This window comes from Miniopterus schreibersii (genome assembly GCF_964146895.1).
Source record: "Miniopterus schreibersii genome assembly, chromosome: 16".
Lineage (NCBI taxonomy): Eukaryota > Metazoa > Chordata > Mammalia > Chiroptera > Miniopteridae > Miniopterus > Miniopterus schreibersii.
The window spans coordinates 25125407-25144341 of NC_138116.1; the positions used below are offsets into that span (position 1 = coordinate 25125407).

At 42.1% G+C, this 18935-nt stretch overlaps 1 protein-coding gene across 1 annotated transcript; it reads left to right on the plus strand.

Annotated features, from left to right (window-relative positions):
• Positions 1-768: 768 nt before the first annotated feature.
• On the plus strand, positions 769-5780 carry LOC308569080 (C-C motif chemokine 3-like). Its single transcript, XM_081162503.1, has 3 exons — positions 769-1231; positions 4153-4264; positions 4671-5780. Exons 1-3 carry the CDS (start codon positions 1120-1122, stop codon positions 4792-4794), a joined length of 348 nt encoding a protein of 115 aa, XP_081018629.1. The 5' UTR covers positions 769-1119; the 3' UTR covers positions 4795-5780.
• Positions 5781-18935: the final 13155 nt, after the last annotated feature.

Below are 18935 nucleotides of genomic sequence, written 5' to 3' on the forward strand. Positions count from 1 at the left end.
ACAGGGGAGCTTATAACAGAGCCAACAGGGGCCAGATCACATGAGGGCTTGTAATTTATTATAAAGGTTGGGCTTTACATTGAGTGGGATTGAAAAGCCATTGGAGGGTTTCAAACAGGATTAAATTGATCTGAATTCTTTTTTAACAGGCTCACTATGGCTGCAGTCGGGAGAATGAACTGAAGAGGGGCAGGGGCAGAGTAAGAAGCCAAGCCAGAGGTTTTTGCAAGAATCCCAGAGAGACAAGGGGGTTTGTGCCAGGTGGAGAGAGTGGAGTTGGTGAGGAACAATAAGATCCTGGACATGTTTTTGAAAGTAGAGCAAACGTTATTTATGAATGGATTGGGTGTGGGGTGTGAAATAAAGAGGAGTTAAGGATCGAGATTCTATACGAGGAATCACACAGCTGGGTTTACACATTAGAGCGTTCCCTCCAGTGGGCACCCCTGATAATAGGCTATTTGCCCATTTGAAAGGTGGTTGACTCCTGAGGGGAAAACTCTGATTTAGAGAATTAAATAAATCTCCTAGAGGAAGAATCCTTAAAGAAATACAGTCGCTCTTGTCTACCATAAACAAAAAGTCAACTAGGTATTCCCTCCACAAAAATGATTCATTTGGGGAGAAGGAAGGATTGCAATCTGGTACAAGCAGAGGACATTTACAAAGAGACAGCAAGGAGAAAGCAGTTCTTTTACTGAGGGGAAGGGGAAGTTAAGGGGAGGGGCCGCTTTAACCATAGAGCTCTGTTGCAAACCTGGTGTTTTTCCTGTAGGGCTTTTGTCACCCACATAGGATGTGAGAGCTCCTCCCATAGGGTCTCGGGATTCCTGCCTTCACTAATGTCTCTGTCATCAATTTTGACACACTTTTGCCTGTATCCATTGGGCAGTTGCGAAAGCCCCATGCCCTCAACTTCCTGTTGCATTCCCAGACTTGTTCCCTTATTAGAAGCATCGTGTTGTGAATTGTATAGTCAAAGAACAGCATCTGGCCTCTGCCCTGTGACTTCCTGATTCTTTTCTTCTTATAAATACAAGAGCAGAGCTGGGATCCCAGGCAGTCCGGGAGCAGAGAGCCCAGGAGTCCTCGGGCCAGCACTGCCTGCACACCTGGAAGATGAAGATCTCCGAAGCTGCCCTCTCCTTCCTCATCCTGGCTGCTGCCCTCGGATCCCCGGCCCATGGATCCCTGTCCCATCAACTTCAGGACTCTGGCTCCCATAGCCTAGGTGAGTGCAGTGAGCCTTCTCACTGGTGGCTCATGCGATGGTAACTTGCAGTTGGGTGGGGAGGCACAGAGGGACCCCCTCTGTTCTCCTGCGACATGGAGGTGAATTTGGCACCTGTTTAAAAGCAGCAGCAGTAAGGTATAGACCTCTCTCTCTGCAGCCTTTGGTCCCTGGGGAAAACTGTATACAGATGGCTTGGGAAACAGTTCTCCCTTTTCATGGCCAGAATTATTTCATATCTTCTCTTAGCTGATACAGGGCCATTATGTGCCAAATCAAAAAAATTGTGGTAAAATTGTAAATGTGAAGCAGCATAGAATCTTACGACGTTAGAACTATTATATCCCATGCAGTGTAAAACTATCATTTTGAAGAGGAAATGGGACAAGCTGGGCAAGTGGCTCACCAAGTCTACCTAACCATTCTATTTATTTATTTAACAAATAATATCTAGTGCTGCCCATGTACAAGCAGGCACTGTTCTAATTATCTAATAGATTTTAATACACTGAATCCTCCTAACAACCCTGTGGAATAGACTATCAGCAACTTGCATAGTTTTGCATATTATTACTATTCTCATTTGACAAATGAGAAAGCTGAGGCACAGAAGACTTAGATAACTTGCTCAATATCACACAGCCAGTAAGTGGTGGAGTTAGGGTATGAGCTAGTTAGGAAACTGTTCTAGAAAAACAAGTCCATTTAAGACTTGATTTTCCAAGCCCCACACACATCATATCAAGCATATTGACATGTACGCACATACCTCATTAGATATAATTCACAGGTAGCTATATAAGAAATGATCTAAAGGTTTAGTTGTGTTTGCCTAATTAGCATAATGCAGATCTACAATCCCTTACCCAAAACATTGGAGCTAGATATATTTTGAAATGCAGAATCTTTCAGGTTTTAGAAAGGTAACACAATATGATCCAGCAATTCCATTTCTGGGTATATACCCAAAAGAACTGAAAGCAGGAATATGAAGAGACATCCATGCTAATAGCAGCATTATTCATAATAGCCAAAAGGTGAAAGCAACCCAAGTGTCCAACAACAAAGGAATAGATTTTTAAAATGGTGTATATACATACAATGGAATATCATTCAGCCTTAAAAGGACAGAAATTCAGACACATGCTACAACATGTATGAACATTGAAGAGAGGTCTGTCTATACCTCACATTATGATAAATGAGAAAAGCCAGTAACAAAAAGATAAATACTGTATGATTCCACTGATATGAGGTACTTAAAGTAGGCAAATTCAGAGACATAAAGTAGAATGGTGGTGGCCGGTGGGTTGGGGGAGGGGGGAATGGGGAGCTATTGTTTAATGGGTACAGAGTTTCAGTTTTGCAAGATGAAAAAAGTTCTGGAGTTAGGCTGTGGTTATGGCTGTGCAATATGTGAATGTCCTAACCTATACCTTTGAAATGGTTAAAATTCGACCAGTTTGGTCTAAAATACAAATCTTCTGTTCTTCCTCTGAACCTAATAGCATTTTTAAAAATATATCTTCATTGATTTCAGAGAGAGGAAGGGAGAGGGAGAGAGAAATAGAAACATCAATGATAAGAGAGTCATTAATCATCTGCCCCCCACTGGGGATGGAGCCCCCAACCCGGTCACGTGCCCTGATCTCCTGGATCATAGGTCTATGCTCAACCGCTGAACCATGCCGTCAGGGCCCTAATAGCATATTGACTGTTCTTATATCTTTGATCTCACTCCACCTTCTCTTATTTGATGACTAGAGTCTAATAGGCTCCTGGATAGTCCCTATCCAGGACTGTTTTCCATTCATTCACCTAACAAATGCAGGGTGTGGCAAAAGTAGGTTTACAGTTGTATGTGAAACACAGAGTTTATTCTTGTATAATTTATTAATTGTTGTATTATTTTCCATACAAACAACTGTAAACCTACTTTTGCCCCACCCTTTATATATTTAGCAGGTCTAGATCACTGTGTGCATAGGGTACAAGGTCACAGACCCAAGACAAAAAAAAAAAAAAGGTTAAAGTTATACATTTTATAGTATGTATATTTTACCACATGTTCAAAAACTAAAAATATTTTTTAAAAGGTAACACAAATCTGCACATAACTGGACATTACTTACCATTCCTGCCAAGTCTGGGAAGCATACTTTAATCAAACTAATATTTCTGCAGCAAACAGGTATTTTACACTAATGGGTTAAAGACTATAAATGGCCTCACTTCACTTCGGGCAACATTGTGCCACCAAATCAGTTAGTGGGAAATTTTTTTGTTTCCAGAGCCCTGTGGATTCCAGAAAGCATGGAAAGCATTATGGACTGTATCACATGATGAAACTACCCGATTTATTTATTCATGTTGGATTTTCAGTTTGCTCGTTGTATTTAAAGTCAATAGAATGTTTTCATGTCTCAAATGTTTTCAAAAGTTCCCTGAAAAATCTCAGGGTGCCAATGGAGAAAATGGACCTGGAGGCAGGCCTAGAACCCAGACTGGCACCCAGTATCCCAGCATCAATGCCTCTGTCCCAGAGGGTTAGGCTGAGGAATGGGAGAGATCTCCAGGGAAGATCAGAATGTGCTACTGGTCCCTTCTCCAGAGATGGCCTCTCTTCCACCTGGCTGTCCTGGAGTCCACTCGCCCGGGGGAAGGGGTGCTCTCTGATGCCTCCCGCAGGTATTAGACCCTTCCACTTCCGGGAGAAATAGTCCTGGCCCTGCCTGGGTGCTCTCAGACTCAGAGCTCACCCCGGGGAGGGTGAAGCAAGGAGACACCTGCAGGTGCTACGAAGAGGAAAACACCCCTTTTGAGTCCTGTGCCTTCTCACCCTCCCCAGCACTTTGGAGGAAAGGATCTAGTTTTCCTCAAAAACAGACCTGGTCCTTAAATGGCCCTTTCTCTTACTACAGGCTTTCACCGTCCTTCTGAGTGCTGCTACTCCTACATCACACGAAAAATCCGATGCACATTCATGCAAAGTTATGTGTCAACGAGCAGTGGCTGTTCCAGGCCTGGAATCATGTAAGTACCAAGCGTACCGGCCATGTCTTGGGAGGGGGGACCTGACAACGGATGTATGTCCGGAGAAGCCCCACCCTCTGGATCCTGCAAGGCCAGGGGAAGTTTGTGCCCTCATTAGGATCCTGCAGAGCCTCAGATATGAGATGCTCCCCGTGAAGGGGGAGGCTAGGAAAGGAGGAGACAGCAGGAGCAAGGCCGTCCCAGGAAACTCCCATGAGCCACTAAGAGAGTCTCAGAGGCTGAGGGAGGGTCTCAGAGAGAAGACACCCTGAGCTCCTGCAGCAGAGGGAGGAAGGAACAAGCCGGGCTGAGTGGGGAGTCCGAGGGGCCGGGAGGATGAGGCTCCCCATCCTTAATTTGCAGAACCCTCCTCACCGTGTAATCTTTTCTCCCCCTGCATCCCCAGCTTCATCACCAAGAATGATCGGAAAGTCTGTGCCGACCCCACTGATGCGGGAGTTCAGGAGTGCATGGTGAACCTGACGCTGGGCTCAGACAAAAAGCCAACAATTTTGTTGGCAGAGAGATAGCAGGGGTCACCCACTCATCTCCATTCTCCTTACTTCACCTCCTGGGAGTTTCTTGGCCTGAATTATTTTTTCAAAAGCAACAATTACTGTTCTGTTTTGGTTACTAAAGCTATGTACTAATAAAAGGTATCCAATTTGACTTTACTAAATTTCTGAACTTTAGGAATTGCTGGACTTTGGAGTTGTGTTGTGTTTTTTTCCAAAATGAAACATCATAGTACAATTTTTAAAAATCTAAAAACATAACTCATTCAAATACAGATTGAATATGTCAGAGATGTACTTAACCCATTAATGAGGGAATCTGATTCTAATAAAACTGATTCTAATATCATCCGAGAAACAGATTTATGCAGTTAGTTGGGGGTGGGATTTTGGAATGTTGGTTAACTTAGAGAAAAACAGTAATATCCAATATTGTGACATAACTAACTTTTGGAATTATCTTTTCTCCTGGACATAAACCATTTGCTTCTATGCTGGACAAAAATCCACAAGTTAACATGTAATCTCACCAAGTCTGGGGCCTGATCAGTAGTAAACAGAAAATCAGAAGTTCATTCCCGCACTCACGTGAGGACTCTGGGTCAGCCTTTTAGACCAGGCTCCAATGTAGTCAAAAGGCGCGTGGTCATCCTGCTGCCTTCTTTCTGTTTGGCATGTTTTTTCTTAATAGAAATAACTTCCTAAAAGATGTCTTCTTTAAAGTTAAAGGACATTAAGGAAAACATTTCAAGTTGAAGTCAGTATCAATTTTACATTCATACCTATTAAAGCCTATACACTTATATTTATAATTAGTAAATGTTGGTCAACTGTCTCATAAAACTCAGAAGAAAGCACTGAATTCTAAACAACAAAGCTTTTCTATTTAAAAAAAAGTTCAAAACCTATATGCAGACTTTTTGGGTGATTCACCAAAAGAAATCAATAGGGGAAAAACTGATTGATAACCAAATACTCTTTATAATAATAAACCACTATTTAAAAACAAAACAAAACACCCTGAGACAATGATTAAAACTGGAAATGACTGTCATGCCAAAGAGATAAAACACAAATTCACAGTATATCCCATTCTGCCTACTCAAATAACTCATCTTTGAAGGTTTGACTACAGTGTAGAAAGGTTTCTTTTCCTCCATCATTTGGGAGCGGAGGGATGGGTAGGAGAGGGGCGGGGAGAAGGGGTAAAGCACACGTGTACATACAATTGAAACAAGCATTCCAGGTGATTTTTCTGCAGGTGGTCCTAGGGCCTCACTTGGACACATCATTGTAGGAGGTGAGGGCGAACAGGCAGCCAGCTGGTGGACCGGTGAAGGGGAAGAGTGCCTTAGTGTACCTCAGCCTTCGCGGGTGCCTTTCTTTCTTCCCCGCATAAGGGGAAATCCCTAGTTCCCTGACTGCAAGCGCAGATTCTGATTGCGGGGCCCTGGCTCTGATATGCGAGGAGGAAGGAGGGGTGTGGCCAGTCAGGCTTTCACTGAGACTATCAGAGAGCTTCATTTAGGGGGAAGAGAGGGTTGGGTCTTCTTATCTTTGACCAGAAGTTATCCAGAGTACTGCCCAACTCGCTGTCTGGCCCACTGTCCCCTCTGGAAGACTCCCAAAGCAGATACCCTCTTCTTTTCTATTTTTCTTTTTTTGTTAATCCTCACCTGAGTATATTTTTTTCCATTGCTCTTCAGAGAAAATGGAAGGGGGAGGGAGGGAGAGAGAGAGAGAGAGAGAGAGAGAGAGAGAGAAACATCGATGTGAGAGACACACATCGACTGGTTACCCCCCACATGCGCCCGGACCTGGGGCAGGAATCGAACCCGAAACCAAGGTACGTGCACTTGACCAGGAATTGAACCCACAATCCTTTGGCACATGGGGCTATGCTCTAACCACTGAGCTACACTGGCCAGGGTGCAGATATCCTCTCTATATAGAGCACTGTGCTTATAGATTTATCCTGGGGCCAACCCTGCACCTGACGGTCCTGAAGTAGGGACTGGCAAGGTCCTGGCTTGTTCTCTCCACCTGAGCTGCTTCTCCCAACACCCACTGACTCTGATTTTTGTGTTACCCAGAGGCCTGTTGAGAAAATGCTTTTCCAATAATCTCTTCTTTCACCTAGATGAAGATATGTTTTTTCAGTCTCCTTGTATTTTGCCATCGAGCTGGCACATGTCCTTTATATATAAAACAGAAATTTCTTACCTTATGATCAGCTGATGTCATCTTTTCTGATCCCCTACTGCTACTATGAATCTATTTCTGTTTTCATATATAGGGTGTCCCCCAAAAATGTGTACACACACTTTGATTATAAAGACAATGTTTATTAAAATACATTTCATTTTCAAAATTGAGCTATCAGCTGTTAAAGTGTGTATACATTTTGGGGGAATACCGTGTATATTGTCATTTCAATGGCAATTGGGGAGGTGAAAGAGGCAAACACAGATGCTTGGGGTTCTGGCCTAAATTTTTACCCATTTGTGATCTTTCCTGTTGCTCTCTTTACTACACTATATTATGTTGAATTCCGAAGCTTGGAGATAAAATCAACCCACTGAGCTCTGGAATATATGACTGAGTGATGGCAACAGTAGCTTTTGGCTTCTCCAGTGCTTTTGTTTCAGTGTCTTGGGGAAAATGTTTAAGAATGTTGGATTAAGACTGTGCTGGACCTAAGAGGAATGTGTACGGTTTCATTGGTTCTCTGGCTGCTCAAGTTGTTAGCTCAGCAGAGTGAAATGGAGAACACAGGCTACCTAAGCAAGGATTTGGGTCATGACGATGGCAGCTGAACAGAAATGAAGGACGGGAACCAAGAATCTGGCAATCACAGGTCTTTGAGGTCCTGGAGAAGACAATGACGTTGTGACTAGGTCAATTGCGTAAGACTCACATACTCTCTTTCCACAGTTCCTCAAAAACAGCATTTTTTTTTTCTTTCTTGTTTTCTTTGGTGCTTCTGCCAGAAACACCCCTCCTCCCAACTCTTCCCAGCAAAACTCAACCCAACCTGCAAGGTTCGATTCAAGGGCAGCCATAAAACCTCCCCTCACTATCCCAGCCACAGCATCCATCTCCCTTTCTCTGGAAGCCTAAAACATATTTACTGTTACTCAAACAGATAACTATTGAGTGACTCCTCTGTCATACACTGTAGGCATTGCAAAATCCATGAGAGAAAAACAAACTAGATTCCAGCCCTTCAAGAATATTTCAGTATATGAAGAAGACTGAAAATAGCAAGATATGACATCTGTGTCCAAGAATCATAGTTAATTCATCACTAAATCTCCAATTATGCAACACTGGGTTAAAATTATGAGGTTGTCTGTGCCCTAGCCAGGTTGGCTCAGTGGTTACAGCGTCAGCCAGCGGACTTAAGGGTCCAGGGTTCGATTCCAGCCAAGGGCATGTACCTCAGTTGCAGGCTTGATCCTGGCCCTGGGTCAGGGCACGTGCAGCAGGAAACCAATCAGTGTGTCTCTCTCTCTCTCCTTTCCACTCTCTGAAAAACAACAGAAAAAATATTCTCGGGAGAGGATTAAAAAAGAAAAAAATTATGAGGTTGTGTGTACTGAGGGCAACCAGCCTGGGGCTCAGGCCTCCCCAAGCCCCAGTCAGGCTGCCCAAGGGCCAAAGAGACCAAAATATTGAAGCACACCAGTTCGGAAGCTATACTACAGGCATACCTCGGAGATACTGCAGGTTCAGTTTCAGACCACTGTTATGCTGGTGGAGGGTCTTGCTTTCAATTTGTAATATAATGCAACATCTGTGAAATGCGATAAAGTGAAGCTCGCCCTCGCCGGTTTGCTCAGTGGTTAGGGCTTCCCAAAGCCCACGGACTGAAGGGTCCCAGGTTTGATTCCCACCAAGCACATGTACCTCAGTTGCAGGCTCAATCTCAATTCCCGGCCCCAGCTGATGGGCAAGCAGGAGGCAACCAGTTGATGTGTCTCTCTCACATTGATGTTTCTGTTCTCTCTCTCTCTCTCTCTCTCTCTCTCTCTCTCTCTCTCTCTCCTCCCTTCCACCCTGAAAAGCAATGGAAAAAAAATATCCTCGGGTGAGGATTAAAAAAATAAGTGACGTGAAGCTCAATAAAATGAGGTGTGCCTGTGTAGACCAGGGCTTCTGAAACTTCAGTATGCATAAGAATCACCTGGAGGGCTTATTAAAAAAGATTGCTTGCTGGATCCCATGCCAGAAATCCAGATTCAGTAGGACTGGGTGGGGGCAAAGAGTCAGCATTTCTAACAAGTTCCCAGGTAATGCTGATGCTGCATGGTAAAGTGGACATTTAAAGAGGAACTCTCACTCTTAACTTCGTAACTTCAGTATTACTTGCAAGTTTTTTCTTTTCTTTTTTTTTTAACAAGGGGAAGGGATTTACTTTTTAGCAGCATTTCACAACTGCAGTCATGAAGCTCTCATGTTTCATGAATTAACATATAAGACAAACTCTGAACTACCCTACAGTATATTTTCTTCTAAAATAAAAAATAATATATATGACAAAAACCTAATAAATATACATATCATTGTAAAACAATCTGCTTTTAAGAAATTATGTGCCCAGCCTGGCCGGGCGTGACTCAGCGGTTAAGCGTCGACCTAGGATCCAGGCGATCAGGGTTCGATTCCCGGTCAGGGCACATGCCCGGGTTCCGGGTTGCAGCCAATCAATGACTCTCTCATCATCGATGTTTCTAGCTCTCTCTCTCCCTCTCCTTTCCTCTCTCTGAAATCAATAAAGATATATTTAAAAAAAAAAAAAAAAGAAATTATGTGCCCATTCATGAGTGCCAGCAAGTGAGAAGGGAGGTCAGCTCCTGTTACTTGCAACTTTTATAAAAAGCACTGTCAGATGTAAGAACATAAGACCCTTCCCAAGCTCCACTGAAAATAAAAATGAACCTTACAAAACACCCTTCAGCCCCATACATTTTTATATATTTACATTTCATGCTCTGCTAAAATTTGCAGAAATGAAAGCTTTTGCAACACAGCAATACAAGCAAGAACTACATTAGATACTTTTGTTTCTAAAGTCTCTTAGCCATTTTCCCAGAATGTGCTTCAGCTTTGCAGCAAATACCTTTTGTTACTTTGGCTTCCCAAAGCCCAAGTCCCAGACATATTCATAAAACTCACAAATAGATTTCAAGATTTTTTTCCCCCAAAGACAAATTGATCCTACAAGAAATTCAGGTTCTAGTTGTCAGAATTATACCACCTCAAGCCTAAATTCCTGCTAATGGCCTTCTCTCCTGTGGTAATCCACACTGCGCACCACCCCTGAAGTCTGTTTTTCACAAATGCCAATTTTCATTCCATAAACTTCTGCACAAGAAGTTATACTGTCAATCAAATCCATTATTCCTCAATATGGGCACTTTTATCTTATTCTATTGACCTTTAAACTATTTTCTACTAACCTTCAGTCCCTATTATTTCTGAATTCTTTTACCATTTCATTGCCCTTCTAGTCTTTTTTCTATTCAGCCTCAACCTCTACAGAAATCCTCCCTCAATACCTCCAGCCCACAACTGACCTACATCATTCTGGACCATCTTTTGGTGTGTCACAGAGTTCAATGCTTCTTTATTTTCTATTGCTTTCTAATTTAACAATCAATAAGTATATAATTTTGCTTTCTAAATATAATAGTTTTTGGTATTTTCATAACCTCCACCTCTTTCTGTTTACTCTTTGTCTTCTAAGAAGTATAAGACTTAAAATATATTTTCATTTCACATACTAAGATTACAAACAATAATTTAATTTATATGTATAGGACAAAGTACAAAAATTTTTATAGTAATGTATTCATTTAAACATTTTTGTCTACTTGAAGTAAATTAATTACATAATCAAAAACTTAAACAAAAATAGTTTCCTTTAAACACGGGTGCATGAATGCATGCACACACACAAATTCACTGCATTATTTGACATCCTTTGTGACCAGATCACAGTACAAATTTATTCTTAGCCATTTTCCAGAAATACTGAGTAGTTGATAACAGATGGGGTATACATTTTTGGCACTTGAAATTGTATCTTGTAAAATCAATACAAATAACATATTTTCTACAGCTGATTCAAAAATAAAATATAATCCAACAGAGTGCTATAAGTTATTTCAAGTGTCAGAACTTTGAATGAATGACAATGCATAGGATTTAATGCCATAACAGGGGACAAGTGTTCAACTGTTCAAAAATACCCAGTTTCCTACATGAGAAACAACCCTTGGTGACAGCACTTGCCTAAAGTGATCAATCTGACTTCTACCTCTAGCGAAAGGTGATTAAAAGGGTAATAGCAAACTAACTCTGTGAACATCTGGAATTCGACAATAGACTGAGCCAGATCTGCCATCATTTCAGGTCTAAAGGTGGAAGATAAATATTACAGGTCATACTAATACATAGATTACTTATGACTTCCAGTCATATCAACAGTACCTCACAGTTGTGATCACATATTCTCAATGAGGTTATCATAACGTGGGGTCAACATAACATGGAGATATAAAGAAATTATTTTCCTTTCGACCAAGAGACTTTTTCTTTCTATCCAGTCACCATTCAGATCATTGTAGAAAATACAAGTCAAGATAGTGAATTATGTTTTGCTGCCACAGGTGTATATATATATATATGTGTGTGTGTGTATATATATGGGGGTGTGTATATATATATGCCTATAGTAACAGAAATACACGTGCTCCATATTATATCTGTATAATCCCCTAGACCTTAACATATGTTCCATTTCCAAAGTTCCTAAATCCTTGCCTAATTAGAGTTCACATGATTACTCACAAAATAATTTGAAAATGTGGAAAGGTTTATCTCACAATATGTATGGTTTACAATAGTAATTTGAGAAAAGGAATTTGTCTTGCTTTGTAATAGAGCCATAAAGTAAATGAAGTTCTAAGTTTATGCTTCATCATATTTTGAAATGTGAAACACTTCTACCATTTAGTTATGATCAACTTCTTCCTTCTGAGAATATCAATAATACTAAAAAGAAAGTTAGATTATGGTAAAAAAAAAAAAAAGTATATATCTGTTAAATATGTAAATGAGATGAAAATACACTGAAAAAACACACAACCCTGTGGCACTATGATTTGTTTTTTCATGTCTGTGATGCTTCCCATCACCATGTATTCAGCAATAATGGATATTTCAGGAAGAGCCCTCTGTGACATCTGGGCTGGAACATTTCTTTATATATATATCTTCTTTTTTAAAAAATACAACTTACTTTCTTAAAATGTTTTTATTGATTTCAGAGAAAGGAAGGGAGAGGGAGAGAGAGAGAGAGAAACATTGATGAGAGAGAAACATCAATTGGCTGCCTTCTATATGCTCCCTTCTGGGGATCGAGTCTGCAACCCAGGCATGTGCCCTGACCAGGAATCCAGCTGGAAACCTTTTTGTGCACAGGGACAACACCCAACCAACTGAGCCACACCAGCCAAGGCTATTATACATCTTTTTAAAACATCATTTTTTATTTTTTGATTATAGTCATCATACAATATTATATTGGCTTCAGTGATTAGACACTATATAACTTACTAAGTGATCATCCCAATAAATCTCACACCCATCTGACACCATACATAGTTATTAGAATATTATTGACTGTATTCCCTATGCTGTACTTCACATCCCCATGACTGTTTTGTAATTACCAATTCGTACTTCTTAACTCCCTTCACCTTTTTCACCCAGCCCCACAAACCCCCTCCCATCTGGCAACTGTGAAAATGTTCTCTGTATCTATGAGCATTTCTGTTCTGCTTGTTTATTTTGTTTTTTAAATTCCACTGTTGATATGTATTTATTGCCATTTTATTATTCATATTTTTATCTCTTTCCCCCGTTCTTTTTAAAGGTCCTTTTTACATTTTATGTAATACTGGTTTGGTGGTGATAAACTCCTTTAGCTTTTTCTTATCTGGGAAGCTCTTTATATGTTCTTAGATGAGAAATGTAAATTAAAACCACAATTTGATATCCTTGTACACCCACCAGGATTAAAATGAAAAAGACTTCCAGTATCAAATGTTCACAAGGATGTGAAGTAATTGAAGCTCTGACTCACTAGTAGTGAGGATGTGATTTATAACAACTACTTTGGGAAATTGGCCATATCAACTGAAGCTGAGCATGCCCATCCTAACCTTCGACCCAGGAATTCAACTCCTGGGTATAATTCCAACAAATTAGTACATGCATTCACCAAAGTCATGCACAAGAATGTTCATAGCAGCTTTCTTCATGCTAGCCAAAAATCAAAAACAATCTATATGTCAGCTGTAAAGTGGATAAATACATTCTGGAATATTCACACAATAGACTACTGTATCAAAGTGAGAATGAATAAATTAAACTATACCAATAGACCCTCCAGCCTCCGTCAAGCCTTCAGATGACTGCAGTCTTGGCCAATATTTTGAGAACCTCATGAGAGATGGAGAGCCAGAAGCTACTTGATGAAAGAAATGATCTCATTAAAAAAGGAGACTTAATTTTGTCCATTGCTCACTGGTATCTGCTGAGCTAGCTATCTGCTGAGCTACTGAAAGGGGACAGGTAGTGAGTCTCCAGGGCTACCCCACTTGTTTCTTCTCACCTCCTGGATTCCCGACACCTCACTGATTCCCATCCCAGGCTGTGCTTTAAACACAATGTATATTTGCTGGCTCACTGGTCAACACAGAGAAAAACACTTGTTTCTCATTCTCAGAAGAAACTTTGGGAGGTAAATCTTGGGCAGGTACAAGAGAACAGCATCAGCAAACTAATAGACCAGATAGGAACTGGAGGCCTGTTCACTCTGCCTGGAACCCTACCTAACCATTTTAGATAAGAATTCTAAATTGTCCCTAATAATTCACCCTTTATCCTTACTGAAAATCTCATCATCATCAGATAAATCCTTGCCAGGTAGCTTCTGTGCCACGTTTTGCTTGCATGTGGCATTGAGAGGTCGATACATATCCCTTAGCCAAAGCAGCCGCCTTCTCCAGAAAAAGCCCTGCTAGAAAACAGACAAGGAGATATGAATTCTATGTTTCCTCTGCCTTCTCCTGTCACAAAACATGCTGGGCTGCTTCCCAGTCCCACTGCCACACTGGGGGGCTCTGTGCTCTTGTTCTGTGCATGGTTGGCAGCATTCACATCTCAAATTGCTAAGCCACCAGCTGGAGTGGAGGAGCCTGGGCATTATCACTTGGAATTATGCAGCCAAGGATCTGCATTGGACACAGAAGGAAGTGGGTAGATGTGGTACTGGGCTGAGCTGGAGGGAGCCGAGAGGCACATACATGACCCTTAGCAGGGTCCGGAGAGGCGGAGGCAGGACAAGTGAATGGAGAAGTGGCCCCACCAATATGTTTTCTGAAATGAAGGCTTGAGGAAGGAAGTCTTGGGCAGCTACTGCTCCCACACATTCTTCTTTAACCTGTCTCTCCAGCACCTCCCTGCTAGCTATCCAACAATTGGGAGTTTTTCCAATTAAAAAAGAAATCCAAAACACCTACTGTGAATGTTTCACTAGCTTGTAAGGGTGAAGAACACACTACACCAAGACAGGGCACATATTTGTTGTGCATGAGCTTAAAAGCTTGGGGGAAAAGACAGGCCCCACCGTGAAGGTAGGCTCAGGGCTCCAAATAGTCTGACAACCCCAAAGACCTGATGAGAGGGGCCAGAAGTGGATGATCCTCTACGGACAGGAGGTCAAGTACAATGTAAATAACTGGTCCTTGGTGAGCTTGGGGACAGAGCACCAGAATAAATTGTTTTTGACTAAATAAACTACACCCCTTGAGAAGGATATGTCTTCCAGTTCTCAGGGACTGACTGTATTGGGGAAAGAGGGAAAGAAGCCCCTCTGCATCCTTCTTGGATCACAGCTTTAATTCCTTACCTCATGGCTAGAGTTGGTTATGAACTGATACATTTCAAATATGTCTTTTATTAACAATGCTAACTAAGCCTGAGGATGGGGTTCACTCAGCGACTGTCATGCTTCACGCCCCTCTCCCATCTCTTCAACAACCCAGTCTGATGCATTAATCTTGGCTGATGAGAGGGGCTTCACCCTGCTCCCTGGGGTGAGAAGGCCAATGCTTTTACTCTTGAAACGATTACACTATTCATTATTTCCTCATGTTAGACAAGAATTCTGAATTGTTCCCAATCATTTACATTTTTATGAAAAGAACATCCTCATCACCGTCCTGACTTACACCGTGCCTCACACACTGGAGAAGAAAGCTGCTAAGTAAATCTTTTGAATTGACAAGGTCACACTTTTATCTTTGAGCCATGTCCTTCCTGCCAGGGTGGCATATAGCTCCATGGGGGTGGACATGCTATATCTTTCCTCATTTCAGCCAACAAGGAAAGAAATCAGTGGTAGAAAGAGAGTAATTGGGGAGTAGATAAAATCGAAATCACTCGTTTTGAGTGGAAGAAATTTTGCTATCATGTCAACTCTGGCCTATTAAACTTAAACTTCTCAAAATAGTCTAGGGGGTTGTTATCTGGATTTCAATTCCACAGAGATCTCTGGGAGTGGGCTGGGCTGCCTTTAAGAATCCCTGGAATATAATGGGTAGTAAAAGAACAAAGCATATCCCAGTGCTCGTGACTAAAGAGGAATATCAAGCAGGAGTAGGTGGGAAAGTGGCTTTGATTTTCAGTTTGTGAGCTCTGAATCTAGTCTAAAGACAGAATATATTTTGGAGATCTGAATGGACTGTTGTCTTACCGCAACGAGACAGAAAATTACAAAACCCCCACAACGCTGCTACTGCAATCGCAGGTGCTGCCATGATGAGTTTGTTGTTGTACTTATATCCTGGCACTTCTTTTGTGAGCTAAAAATGCCAAAAAACTTTTTAAAAAACCAAAGACATAAAAAAGATAAAAAACGATTCTCTAGCCTATTCTAAAGTACGGCTAACTATTTTTAGTTACTACTCTAAAACCCCACTCTTTCCGGTCAATAGTTTATAGGTTTTTATGTGTTATGGAAGCTGAGCACTAGCACTTTCTGGTATAATTTATTTATCTCCTGTGTTAGGTCCTTTTCTCGCCTGCCCTAGGAACAGCGGCACCATTCTCCAAATGAGCAAAGGGGGAGATCACTGTCTTACAAAGTCACATGGTCACGACGAGATGCAGACCCGGCACCCCTGGTCTTCCTGCCTGGGTGCTTTCCCGGCACGTCCCAAACTGACTGCAAGTCCAGGTCCCCTTTCAGGAGCTGTCCTCACCTCGCCGGACTCCTCCTCGCCTTGCTCACCCTGGGCTTCCGTCTTCTCATGCAGATAGGTCTCATTTTCCCATTGACCTTGGGATCCTTTACTTCTTGCTGCTCCCTGAGAAGCTTTACCAGGAGGCCTGTTCCAGAAAATAGTTTCCTCAATTTATTTTTGTAACTTGAATGGTAAAATTCAGGTTTAAGAGAAGGGTTCCCAGTTTTTCAAATGACCAGGGGCATGTCTCCATCTTGTACATTTGGAAAAGGGGGTTTAGTGAATGGCAATAATGTTGATTCCATAGCGTCTAGATTTCCCTCCAAGAAATAAGGCCATATGTAACTTAGTGCACTCATAGCATCCTTTTTCTCATGAAAGTCTAGCTGCTCACTTAGGAAGGCCACTTTTGTGTCAACACTTTTGTCTGAGGATGCCCTGGCTCAATAGTCAGCTCAGTGCTGGTGTTCCTCTGGCCCTGTGATATTTTCATGAGTGGTCCTTCTATAAGTAGTTCTTCATCTGTCAAAAAAGAAGAGATCACTTTTGATACTGAGAGACTCCTGGGACAGCTCTTTGTCAGTCCACAGCCATTCATCCCAGTCAAGTAAGTTGGGAATCGGCAAATATTTGAGTGCCATGTAGAGAGGATTGAGTGCCATTTAGAGTAGGTTGTACTGAAGAAGGTTGGAATGCCGGAATTAAACCTCTTCAGAGATATGTGACATGGGGTTAAAGGTCAGCAGGACAGAGTCTGGAGGCTAAGCTGCCTGGATCGGCAGCCACAGACATGACAGGCACAGGTCCGGTGCACTATGAGCGGACCAGGCAAGTGGGGCATAGCCAGCAAACCAGGCAATAGGGCCACAGCCAGCGACCCAGGCAACAGGCAGATGAGGCAAAGCTGAGCTCTTCTGCTGGACTGAAAATTCAACATATTCAGAGTAGGTTCTGGAGTCACGGTGATCTCCATGTTCAAAGATTGAGCTGTGAAATCAGTCAAGGTTGGCTGCTGAGCCTGAACAGGTTCTGGAAGTTGAATTGTAACCTTACTTTGATTTGGAGGAGCTGTAGTCTGCTGCAGGCTGTAGCATCAGCCTCCAAAGTAGGTTCTGGAGTGAGGGTTACTTCCAGGTCCAAAGGTTGAAATGTGACTTCAGATAAGGTTGGCTGCTGAGCCTGAACTGGCTCTGGATGTGGAAGTGTCACGTTGGGGTGCTTTGGAGGAGCTGTAGTCTGCTGCAGGGCTATAGCATCAGCCTCCGAAGTAGGTTGGGGAGTGTGGGTTAGCTCCCGGTCCAAAGGTTGAAATGTGACTTCAGACAAGGCTGGCTGCTGAGCCTGAACAGTGAGTCATAATGAAGCAGCTCCGGACAACCAGGAAATTCCAGAAGCTCTGTGACTCCTGCATAGTACAGACAGTTGTCACCTTGGATAACCTTGACACACTTCTTGCTGGCAACCATTTTCCTTCATGCTACTGAATTAGAAAACCTTTCTGATGCCTTAGGCATTTCCTTGATTTTAAGACTTTTTTTTTCTTCTGTATTTATAAAAGACAAAAAAGACAGTAATCATGTGTACTTGTCAAAATATAAAAGAATACATAATCACTAACAATTAAGGCCCTACATTAAATAAAGAAATCTAATAGAATGCCCTCTCCTCTCAACTATATATTAACTTGTGGAACATTTCCTTCATTACTCTATCAGTGATGGGCTTTAAGCTGTGAAAATCTCAGAACCTAAAGCTTATGAAATGGTCTTAATGTCCAATTGAGAAGGGAAAAAACTCATTACTCCCAACTGCTACACAGTAATTGTTTCCTAATCTCTCCAGTATCACCTGTAATATCTGAGTGGCTAAATGGTTGCAGGCTAGAACCAGGTATATTTATACAAGTTTTTTTTTTTTTTTAAAGGAAACCCAATCACAAGTTGTAATTTAACTCAGCATATACACAGCGATCAATCGTAAATATTATTTGCTAGGCCTTCAAAGAGAAGTTAACCTTGGCTGAACTGCCCTGCCAAAACACCCTGGGACAGTGTAATTCAATCTCCGTGGGTCTTTCAATTCTGGGCTCTTGGTAGAGAGGACCACATAGTAAAAACTGTAACTATAAAAGATGTACTAAAATCAAGTTGGCAAGAAGAGGCTTAGTCCCTTCTATATACAAGACATAAATACTTGACACTTAATTCATTCCCTTCATTCTCCAGCCACACACACACACACACACACACACACACACACACACCACCCCAAGGCAGAGGTTCTTGCCAGCAGGCAAAAAAAGTTACCTTTTTCATTTGCTCTTAGAACAATCTAGATGGGATTAGGCAAAACTGGGAAAACAAGAACCTTGTCCCCAGGGTAACCTATCCGCCCCCAGGATATCACTGGACACACAGTTCAGACCCCATGAGCATTTCCTCCCTAAAGATAACATCTGGGCCTCAGTCCTATTTCAGCTCCAGGCCCAGAAAAACAGCAAAACCAGACAGGTGGCGCCTGTGGATGCCTCAGGGCCAGATACACTGACTAATGAGCCCCAACCCGGCACCTACCAATCAGTGGAGACCACGACCCTGAAAGAGCTCACCTGGACAGCTGAAGAATATTCTATTGAGACAGTCCCCTGAGACCTCCCTTAAGATTCTGGCCAGCAGGAAAGAGATAAATACGCTCAAGACAAAGGATTATGACAAAGGATCAGGGGTGGGAGGTGGAGGGAGGCGGGCACACCAGCACCATCTCCTTCCCCCAAACCTGTCTCCAAGGCCCGCAATGCCCCCTTCTCTCTGACTCCTCGGGGAGCCAGGGCAGCCCAGC